Source organism: Xenopus laevis, chromosome 9_10L (genome assembly GCF_017654675.1).
Source record: "Xenopus laevis strain J_2021 chromosome 9_10L, Xenopus_laevis_v10.1, whole genome shotgun sequence".
NCBI lineage: Eukaryota > Metazoa > Chordata > Amphibia > Anura > Pipidae > Xenopus > Xenopus laevis.
In genome coordinates, this window is record NC_054387.1 from 132913530 (window position 1) to 132925198 (window position 11669).

Sequence of the window (11669 nt, forward strand, 5' to 3'; positions counted from 1 at the left end):
TACAATAAACCCAGTTGAGATATATAAATATATATAAATATGTCAGGTTTGCCTTAGGTTTGTTGGGTTATTAATAAATCGGGCAAAGTGGGGTGACTGACCGTGTGGAAAGCCCTATAGGCCGTAATTTGCTTTATGTGCTGCAACTGGGCCTATGTGTAGCACAACCAGACCATACGTTGTGCTAGTAGTGAAAGTGTTCTCTAAATACAAATTTATCCGTTTTATACAGAAATGGGAAAATTGATCACGGCTTTGTAAGAAGCTTAAAGGAGAACTAAAGCATAAAAATGAATGTGGCTAAAAATGTCCTATTTTCTATAGTGAACTTATTGCACGAGGCTAAAGTTTGAGCTTGTCAATAGCAGCAATGATCCAGGACTTCAAACTTGTCACAGGGGGTCACCATCTTGGAAAGTGTCTGTGACACTCACATGCTCAGTGGGCTCTGATTGGCTGTTGAGAAGCTAAGCTTAGGGCTCGTCACTAATTATCCAGCAGAAAATGAGCTTCCCTGGCTGTAATATAAGCTGATGCTACAGGTTTGCTGATTATTCAATTCTGATGCTAATTGCACTGGTTTCTGTGCTGCCATGTAGTAATTATGTGTATTAATTACTAATCAGCCTTATATTGTGACATTTCTATTCTATGTGTACTGTATATTGTGAGTGGCTCCCTAAGCTCAGTAAGTGACAGCAGCACAGAGCATGTGCAGTGAATCAGCAGAAAAGAAGATGTGGAGCTACTGGGGCATCTTTGGAGACACAGATCTTTACTGCTAAAGGGCTGTGGTTGCCTTGGGCTGGTACAGAAGCACAAAACATCATGTACAACATTCCTCACTACTTCTTCAGTTAAGCTTTAGTTCTCCTTTAAGACAATTAAGAATGGTTCTGTTTCTACAGCCCAAATGGCTTTCCACTGTTGGAAATATTTAGTCCTGAGGAATGAGAGCTGAGAGCAGCGAGAGGAACCAAAATGCTCCTTGTTTCAGTATCCATGACATTCCTGGACACTAAGACGAGAGTAATGGTGGTGCTGAAATGTTTCGTCCATAAAGGTGGCCATGTATTGGCCTATATAAGTTGCCTATAGACTAAGATGGCAGCTTATTGGGCGGTGTTTGGGGCCCTCCAACTTGCTTTCTCCAGTCAATATCTGGCCAGGTTTAAAAATCCCATCGGATCACTTCATTGATGCTGTCCCTTGTCCGACCTCTTTGATCCAATTGTTGGGCTCTAGGGTCTATGTTCGGTTCAGCACAATATCACCCACTTCAAGGTTGGCATGTCAGAGAGAGGTCCGCTTGTAGGGCAAGGTCACCAAAGGAGTGGATCTCTGCATGTATGGCCATCTCAAGTCATGTTGGGAGTGGGTAGTCGATACTTGGAGCCGACATCCTACAGAAGGGACCCTTCTTAGAATTGGCTGGAATGAAAAAGAATGTTTTTTTTGGTGCCTTTGACGAAAATCCGCAACTGCCACGAAATACTCAGGCCGTGCTCTGTCACTGCCAGTAATGCTCATAGGAGAGGCCCTCACTCTGTATTGATAATCTTATTCCTTATCTCTGCCCACAGGAATTCATACCCTGAGGAATGAGAGACTGTGTCTTGTGTGTCTCCTGGGTGATGGTTCCTTCTAGTTAAACCCAATGCAGGAAGCTGAGCTTTTTGGTTTAGGCATGGGATGCTGGTGCCCTATTAACTCAAAGGGATTATAGAAAGGTTGGCAGGGGGTAATGGGGTAATGACAGAGAGCAGACAGTTGGGGTACATATATCATGTATGGTTCTTTCCTACAGCTCTGTTCCTATAGCCCTCAGCCTATTCTATAGAGGTTAAAGGGATACTGTCATGGGAAAAAAAAAAATTTTCAAAATGAATCAGTTAATAGTGCTGCTCCAGCAGAATTCTGCACTGAAATCCATTTCTCAAAAGAACAAACAGATTTTTTTATATTCAATTTTGAAATCTGACATGGGGCTAAACATATTGTCAATTTCCCAGCTGCCCCATGTCATGTGACTTGTGCTCTGATAAACTTCAATCACTCTTTACTGCTGTACTGCAAGTTAGAGTGATATCACCCCCCCTCCCTTTCCCCCCAGCAGCCAAACAAAAGAACAATGGGAAGGTAACCAGATAGCAGCTCCCTAACACAAGATAACGGCTGCCTGGTAGATCTAAGAACAACACTCAATAGTAAAAACCCATGTCCCACTGAGACACATTCAGTTACATTGAGAAGGAAAAACAGCAGCCTGCCAGAAAGCATTTCTCTCCTAAAGTGCAGGCACAAGTCACATGACCAGGGGCAGCTGGGAAATTGACAAAATGTCTAGCCCCATGTCAGATTTCAAAATTGAATATAAAAAAATCGGTTTGCTCTTTTGAGAAATGGATTTCAGTGCAGAATTCTGCTGGAGCAGCACTATTAACTGATTCATTTTGAAAAAAATTTTTTTTCCCATGACAGTATCCCTTTAATGGTGAACATGTGGTTCCACTAGAACACAATCTGCCCGTTCCTATCTGTCAATATGGACTTGTGATGACTGAATAGATGTGATTAGCTGTGCAGTATATAATATAGTGAATAAAGTACCCCCTCTTGTAAATTATAAGGATATTATAAGTCACAAAGGAGTTTCATGACCATATAAAAGTACGAGGCAGAAGGCCCAGTGTTTTTATACAGGTCATGGAACTCCGAGGTAACTTCTAATATCCTCATATTTTGCACTTTATTTATTATAATACACAAGTTTCAGTGAGTCATGTGACAGAAATAACATCAATACTCACCATTTATAACTGATGACATCACTACTCATCGTTTAAGGATTTAATTTACAATATATTCATGGCTTTTGTCTATTATATATATCATAAGAGACATGAATATCCTGTAAATTATATCCATATAAGCAGTGATGTCATTGGTTATAATCGGAGCTTAATGATGTCATTTCACACGACTCACTGAAACTTGTGCATTATAATAAACTACCCCTGTTGCAAAATATGAGGAGTCCCGTGACCTGTATAAAAACCTTATTTTTATACAATTATGGAACTCCTCTGTAATTTATAATCTCATTATATGTTACAAGAGGGGGTATTTTAATCACTATATGCAATGGAACCTCAATTTTACATCCCCTGATTTTATGTTTTACCCCATTATGTTGGCTTTGATCAGTGATCTACTAGTTCAGCTCGTTCTTATCCTTCTTCTTATTATTATTATGTTGGCTTTGAAGAACCAACATCTTGATCTACTAGTTCAGCTCATTCTTATTATTATTATTATGTTGGCTTTGAAGAACCAACATCTTGATCTACTAGTTCAGCTCGTTCTTATTATTATTAGCGCCCCCCCATTATCTAAATGCTATTCCTCCTACAGTTTTAGGGGTACAAGCGCCAAACTTTCCACACCTATTCGCCTTATAGCAAAGTACGTTGCTTGTGCTTAATAAGCGATCCCACCCACTGCGCCCGTGCGGCGGACCACTGAAGACGCCTTTTTTCGTATTGACTTTGACGGGGAAAATTTTCAAATCGCTGCCGCTCGTACAGTTTTGAAGCTACACTCCCCAAACTCGGACCACATATTGTTGGTGCCACCCCGAATAAAAATATGTATTTTGGGGGGGCACCCCAAAGTGGGCGGAGCTACCAACAGCCAATGGAATGTTAGCAATTTTCTAAACGCTACTCCTCCCAGAGGTTTAGGAGTACAATTATGAAACTTTGCACACTTGTTTGGCTCATACCCGAATAGGTTGCTTGTGCTCTGTTAAGAAATCCCACCCTCCGTGGCCCTGTGGCGGCCCCCCAAAGACCCCATTTTTTCCCATAGACTTTCATTGGAAAATGTGAAACTTTTGCCACTCGTACAGCAATAAAGTTACACTCACCAAACTTGGGTCACTTAGTCATGGGGTCAACCTGAAAAGTTCTGTCACATTTTGGGGACTCCAAAAAGTGGGCGGAGCAACAAACAGCCAATCAGATTTTCCCTATTGACTTCAATGAGAAAATGTCAAACACTGTCATTCCCACAGTGTTAAAGCCAGAGACCCAAAACTTGGCACCATGGGTCACTGGGGTTAAAATTTTGAAAGTGGGCAGAGTCTACCACAGCCAATCAAATATTAGCCATTTGTTTCAATGGGAAAAGTTAAAACTGTCGCCGCTCTTAGATTGTTCATGGGAGGGTCCTCAAACTTGGCACAGTTGGTCACTGGAGGACCGGGATCAAAATCAGTTAAAGTGGGTGGAGCCAAAAACAACCAATCAGATTTCTTTGATGATTTCAATGGGAAAAATTAAAATTGCTGCCATTTGCACGTTATTGATGTCATGGACCTCGAATATCACAAATGTGGTCACTGGGTGTTTGCACTTCAAAGTTAGGAAAAGTGGGTGGAGCCACCAACAACCAATCAAATGTCATTCATTGATTTTCAATAGAAAAACATAAAATTGCTGCCATTTTTACATGTTAAATGTCATGATTCCGAAACCTTAAAGTGTTAGTCACTTGGTGACTCTGGTTCAGAATTAGGGGAAAAAGGGGGCGGGGCAACAACAGCCAATCAGATTTCAGCCATTGACCTTAATGAAAAACGCCAAATTGCTGCTATTATTATGGCGTCCATGCCAAGTGTCCCAAAATCTGCACAATTACTCACTGGGTGACTGTGGTCAAAATTTAGGAAAAGTGGGCGGAGCCAATAACAGCCAATCAGATTTTACCTATTGACTTCAATGTAAAAGTTTCAAATACTACCATTCTCACAGTTTTAAAGCCAGAGGCCCCAAACTTGGTACAGACCATGACTGGGTGACTGGGGTTAAAATTCGGAAAACTGGGTGGAGCTTAAAACAGCCAATCAAATGTTACCTATTGCTAATCAATGTCAATATATAAGTTGCTGCCATTCTTTCACAGTTAATGGCAGGGACATCAAACTTGGCACAGTCGGTCACAGGGGGACTGGGGTTCAAATTTTAAAAGTGGGTGGAGCCAAAAACAGCCAATCAGGTTTTTTGATTGTTAATGGTACAATTTGATCTGCTTCAATTTTCACCGTTTTAAACCAGATTCTACCAACTTTGTGTACTCTCTATGCACCAGGGGCGACTGGCCCCAACACCTCTTGCGTTTCAAAGCCAACATCTTGTGGTTTCTTCAGAAACGACACCATCTCGTTTTACATTGTTGTTTTGTGGTCCCACATGCATAATATATCATTTCCCTGATTTTACATTCTCCTGGACTTTACACCATTTATTTTTGATCCCCTGAAAACTTAAATAAGGGTTCTACTGTATATAGTGAATAAAGTAACTCCGTTGTAAAATATAAGGATATTATAAGTTACCTCGGAGTTCCATGGCAATATAAAAGCATGAGGACGAAGGATGAATGTTTTTATACAGGTCATGGAACTCAGAGGTGACTTCTAATATCCACGTATTTTCCAAAAAGGGGCACTTTATTTATTATAATACACACGTTTGTCATGTGACAAAAATGACATCACTACTCACCGGTTATAACTAATGACATCACTAGTCAGTTTATAAGGATATAAATTACAAGATATTCACAGCATTAGAGTGTATATATATATATTTATTAGGGATGCACCGAATTCAGGATTCGGCCTTTTTCAGCAGGATACGTATTCGGCCGGATCCTTGTGCCGAACCGAATCCAAATCCTAATTTGCATATGTACATTAGGGGTGGGTAGGGAAATCATGTAACTTTTCGTCACAAAAGAAGAATTTCTTCCATCTTCTCCTTTTCTGACTAATTTGCATATGCATATTAGGATTCGGATTGGCCAGGCTCAAGGATGCCAAATCCTGCTGAAAAAGGCCGAATTCTGTGCATCCCTCTCAGCAACCAAAGAACAAACTATGTGGAATCCTGTGTTCTCTGATGTGTCTGTGCTGGGAACACCATGAACCTGGAATCTGCTTTGTAATTCACTTTCATCCATAAAGGAAGGGAGATCCCCACTTGTGCTTGTTCCAACACAGCCGCTGCCTTTGTACTTAGCCACATTCCTTAGTAAATACTTCTCTCTCTCCTTAATTATATATTGCTGTGTGTTTGTGTATCACCCTGTACAGCCACTCCGTAACTAAGCCCATTGCAGCATCCAAGCAATTCTGTTCTATCAAAGAAGTAGTACGTACATGGAGCTGCCTCCCAGGGTGGGCAATCTATTATGCATAGGATAGAGGCAGGAGGCGTCCAACCCTGACTGCAGATGGTGGGCTAAATTACACCGTTTCAGGCAGTCCCAGAATGGTAAATAGTAGATGAGGTTGAAAAAAAAAAAAAAGAAAACTTCCATCAAGTTCAGAAATAATTCCTATGTAACGATTACTAGTCACTACAATTCCCAGCATCCTCCAGAGGGCAGTAGGGAGCGGAGATGATAAACGGTTTCCTGGATACTCTTTGCAGGTGGCACAATGGGGGCGGTGGAAAGACGCGGGGCATTTTATTGCATTTGTTCAAACTGGAACCGATCAAAGGAAAATGAATAACTAATTTAGAGCCAATTTTTAGGTGGACTTTATCTGTAAATGTTCAGCCGCACTCGCTGGCACAGATTGTTTTGCCCGGATGTCTCGCTATTTGCATATCGGGTTTATGATGACAGAGAACAAACTTAAATCCCACTTTAATAGAAAATATTTTTTATTTCAGGAAAAAAAAATCTAAAAATAATATTAAGTACATGGATAAAGGAGTGTAAAGAAATTTGTATGAACGACCCGTTTCTGGTAGGGGATGCTGGGAGATGTAGTCTAAGAAACAGCAGGTCTGCCGAATACCTCTCCTTTAGTGTTATAGGTAATCTGGACTACAATTCCCAAAATCCCCTCACAGCCACTGGCGGTGATACTATAATCCTTATTTGCATCTGAGCTTCATTTGTATAGATGAGTTTCCTATAGCCTTCATTTTAAAGGATAGATATATATATATATATATATAGATAGATAGATAGATAGATATATATAGATAGATAGATAAAATTGCTCAATGTGCTTTTCTGAGCACTTTTGCAATATACTGGCCACTTTTTTTAAAAAAAAAAATTCTGATATTAGCAGTTTCTACACCAAACTGATGGAACGGAGCAGAGGAGCATCCGGAGATGCTTCCTACATCAAAACATTAAGCTGTTCCTGTCCTGCCTCTACCTGGACAGAACAGCAGGGGTCAGTCCCATCAGCATTTATTATATAAAACTGCTTATATCATAAAAACAAAAAATGAATGAAAATTGCCAAAAAATGCTCAGACGAGCACCCCGAGCACCCCCAGACTGGAGTTGCAAATGATGTTAGAAAGTCACTGTATTAGTCTAAAAGTTGCTAAAAGGAGATTTCATCATTCGGCTGACATCTTCACGGTGGAGCAGTGGTGGAAAGGGATCAGTGTAATTGGTTCCTTTTGTGTAAAATAGCATTTACTTCTCCTTTAAGTGAACATTCCCGTTTATGGAAGCAGATATATGTGAAAAGTTCGGGGGAGCTGCAAACATGCCTGTGTCTGTTGGATAATTAGAATATGAAGCCAACATGGATATATTTGAGAAGGTGGTTTAAAGAACTTTGTAGTTGGCAATATCATGGGGTTCCTTCCAGGCTTGCTTGCCCCTTCTATCCAATGGTGTCCAGTGTTGATGCAGCTAAAAGTCATTGGTAAAAACAAAGTCCTCTTTGAGGTAGGTTAGTTGTCGCTGGATGTTGGGAAATATTAAAAGAGCACGAAGAAGGAGTCAGACTCAATTTGCCATATCTACACCGACGTCTCCGCCACCAGGTTCTCCATATCTCGTTTGGTTTGTGCCATCCAATCACAGAAACACTGGCACACACCATAACCAGTGACCTTTTGTGTGAAGACCTCCTTGATCTCCGGCATGGCTTGGGAGGTTGGTATAGGCTCCTGTAGGAGTGAGGACAAGCTGGAGCTCAAGGCCCTCACGTGTTGGTAGGAAGCCTCTAGATGATCAATGAGCTTCTGAGCTCTTGAATTTAGTTTTCTTTGCCACTTGAGGGTGGATTCGAACCATCCAATCAGAGTGGAGTAGGCCGAGAGGCTGAACACCAAGCTTTTCCATGGGGATGAAGGGAGCAGGTTGATGTCCAACCACGGCAGATCTTTAAGCTGATGTAACGGGTAGGAGAAGCCATTGCTACTGAAGGGGGCACCTTGGTGACTGAGCTGTAGGAGAAGAGAACAAAGAAGATTGAGATAAAACAATCATTTAATGCAGATATTGATCAAGCAGGTCTACATCCAATAGTTCTGCCAAATTAGTACTTCAACCTTTATTTAGGGCGCTACCTTGGCAGTCATTTCTGGCAAAGATCTGCCCATTTGGTGTCATCAGACGAGTGGATCATTCTGTATATGGGCAGCAAGTGGGCTCTACATATCTACATAGTACTAACGGCTTTTCTTGCACAGCCTCCTGCTTTATTTACTAGTTCTGTGCAGAGACAAGCCCAGGAGATGGGACATTCTGAACATGGAACATCTACCAGTAGCTGCAGTCAGGGTTTTGGTGGGGCTAAAAGCAGATTCGATCTCAGTCTAATTATCTATGTCTTTTGTCTTTGATTTTAGAACCTCCCCAATTTTTGCTCCAGACTCATTTAAACCACTGCCTGGTTCCTGGGGGCAACTGAAGAACCACAGGAGCATAAAAGATGATATTACTCAAAAGCCATCACAAATGGAAAATAAAGGCCCACAGCAAACCGCTTAATTCCAACTTCTATTTATAAGAATGAATAAAAGGGGAAGTAAAGATCACATAACTCATCAAGAATATTTCACCCCAGTTCAGTTCATGTGAAGAGATGTGTGACAGTTCTTCCTTGGAATTGCCCCTTTCGCTTGCCCTGTAATAACCAAACTGGGGGGGGGGGTGAGGGTTTTGTCTCACGTACATATTCTTTCACTAGGGCATCCGACTGTTTTTGGATACTGGTGACCAGGTTCAGGACTTGCTCTTTTTGCTCTTTGGCCGCCAAGGTTTCTTGCTCCTGCTGCATGGACAGAATGTCTGGTGATGCCTCCACAATGGCTGTGTGAGAGAGAGAGAGAAAGGACTTAGGGGAATGCCCATAAACTATGTAATGCACACAATGGTATGATCCAAGTCAGGGGTGGCCAATCTGAACAACAATGCCTAGTATTGCATGGATAGCTGAAGGGCATTTGTACTCTTAGGGGTGTTTTAATTAACAATGGAGACCCCATAGCAGCCGATCAGCAATTAGATTTGAACAGTCAACTTACAAGTTAGAAAACAAAAAAGTTATGCTACGGACAACATCACCGGTGATGTTTTTCTCCGTTTTTAATAAATATGCCCCATAGTAACAGGTGTCTTCTGTGAAACTGTTGTAATCCAACCCATTGCTTTGGAAATCAGTCATGGTACCAACTCAGTTTAACTGGAACTTTTACAATCATGATACCCAACCCATTGCTATGGAACCCCAAATAGTTATGGTACCAACTCATAGCTTAACTGGAACTCTTACAATCATGATACCCAACCCATTGCTTTGGAACCCCAAATAGTTATGGTACCAACTCATAGCTTAACTGGAACTCTTACAATCGTGAAACCCGACCCATTGATTTGGAACTCAGACAGTCATGGTTCCTTACCCTCTGCCTGGGAATGACTACAGTTCTGGAACCTTGCCTCTTGCTTAGGAATGAGCACAATGTTTGAGCTTGTTGCTTGGAAGTTGAAGGCATGAAGACAACACACGGAAACCAAACATCCCTTATAATGTCCCTTGTGACTTCCCACGACTGTTCCTTTATCTCAAGGGTTGGTCTCAGACAGTTCTGTGGGTTTGTGGCGTCTGATCCAAAAAAAGTCTCTCTTGTTCCTCACCCACTGCCTCATCTTCCAGTAAAGAGCATCCCTTCCTACTTGTTCCATCACAATCCCAACCCAGTTCTCTCTTATCAACATGATGATGGTGCATTCCCTTGCTGAATACCAGAAATGATCACTGCACGCACATCTCTCTATCTCTCTCCCTGACCCTTCCATCACACCCACCTTCTCCAGTAACAATCCTAAATATCTCCTAATGTCCCAATAATGATCCTCGCCCCAAATTCTTGTTATGATAGGACACTAGTGTGTATAGGAGTCATGCACTTGTGTTACATCAAGTTTCCGGTCTCCTCTCTCTATTTCCCCAAACATCCCACCTCCCCTCCCAGTCGTGCTGGTGGCATGGTGCCCGTTAATAAGATTAGAAGTGATGATTACAGAGCTATAAAAGCACCACAGTGGACACCGGCACCTGCTTTCACTTCACGTGGTGCTGAGAGGCAGCTATGCAGTTGGCCAACTTTACAAAGCTACTTTATTCCTTTTGATCAGGATTCTCAGGCGTGGAGGCAACATGTGGAAATGAGGGACAGGTGGTGGGTGTATTTATAACCAAACAAGGACCCTGTATCCCTGGCTCAGCCACTGGCACTGCCCAGAGAACTTACTGTAAATAAGAATAAATAACATTGGCATTGAGTATCATTTGATTAAATGCCAGTCTGGGGTAACCTTGCCCACCGCTGATCCCCACACTTGCTGTTGCCCACGTCTCCCTGCGCTGAGCCTGGGAATCTCTAGCACTAGGCTCCCAGCGCAAGGAGTCATGTAACAGTTTAACAAGCACCTGTAGAGTCAGCTCCCTATTGGCCTGGAACCAGTGGCTGCAGCTACAGAGAGAAGCAAAGTGTGGCCCCAGGCTTGGCAGTCCCCTATCCCAGCAAGTGTTTGGGCTCCTCTTACCTCTGAGCACTTCCATGGTCTCCGAGCACTTGTAACAAACTCCGCTCTCTCCTTGTGCTGCTCTCCTCCCCTCGCTCTCCTCCCCCAGGAGCTTGGCCCACACACACAAATTCCCTGGAAGTTCCTTCTCTCTGACGTCAGAGCTAAATACCTTCCCATCCCCTCCCCCCTCACTGCCCCCTGCCAAGCTCCACACAAGGCGGCCTCTCACTCCCAGCACCTGTAGCTCTGCTGACCCCAAGAGCTGGCACTCTAGCCCATGTCAGTGCATCCCCAGTTTGCGAAGGTTATTTGCAGCCAATACAAGAGAAATAGATCAAATACAGTTTATTATAGTCAGTGAGTTGTAGTTCTGCTGCACACAGTTTCCAATGCAATGATCACATTTGCATACATGAAATCATCAAGTCAGCTGTATGGAGTTGCTCACCTGGATCATCACCTTGAACCCTCACCCAAATAACAACCAGCCACTGAAAGGCAAATGGATTCTATTTGTCATTAAAGTAAAGTGCATGGCAAAAGAGAATCCAGTGCAGCCTGCATTCAAATGAGCTTCTAATTAGCTCTGCAAGATGAGACTGTGCAAGGGGTGAGGTGAATATCAGAGTGGGCAGATGATTGGGAGGGTTGGCTACTAACCACAAATGTGCGGATACATCTGGCTTTGGCCCTTATCACTCTCTCAACTGGTTCTGCTCTTCTTTAACCCTTTCACTGCCCATTTGTCATTTAAACTGCAGACATATCTTGACTTCTTACTCAGGAGGGAACTACAATTCCCAGCA

General features: G+C 42.4%; 1 protein-coding gene across 1 annotated transcript; it reads right to left on the reverse strand.

Annotated features, from left to right (window-relative positions):
- Nucleotides 1-6716: 6716 nt before the first annotated feature.
- LOC108703951 (cardiotrophin-2) lies at nt 6717-11028 on the reverse strand. The gene is made up of 3 exons (XM_018240263.2): nt 10882-11028; nt 9005-9141; nt 6717-8273 (listed from the first exon to the last, which is right to left on the reverse strand). Exons 1-3 carry the CDS (start codon nt 10895-10897, stop codon nt 7845-7847), a joined length of 582 nt encoding a protein of 193 aa, XP_018095752.1. The 5' UTR covers nt 10898-11028; the 3' UTR covers nt 6717-7844.
- Nucleotides 11029-11669: the final 641 nt, after the last annotated feature.

Bases quoted from the DNA above. Each gene is read 5' to 3' on its own strand.
- LOC108703951 (XM_018240263.2), bottom strand. The intron at 8,274-9,004 runs GTACGTGAGACA...CTTCTCCTACAG, and splicing joins ATGCCCTAGTGAAAGAATAT to CTCAGTCACCAAGGTGCCCC.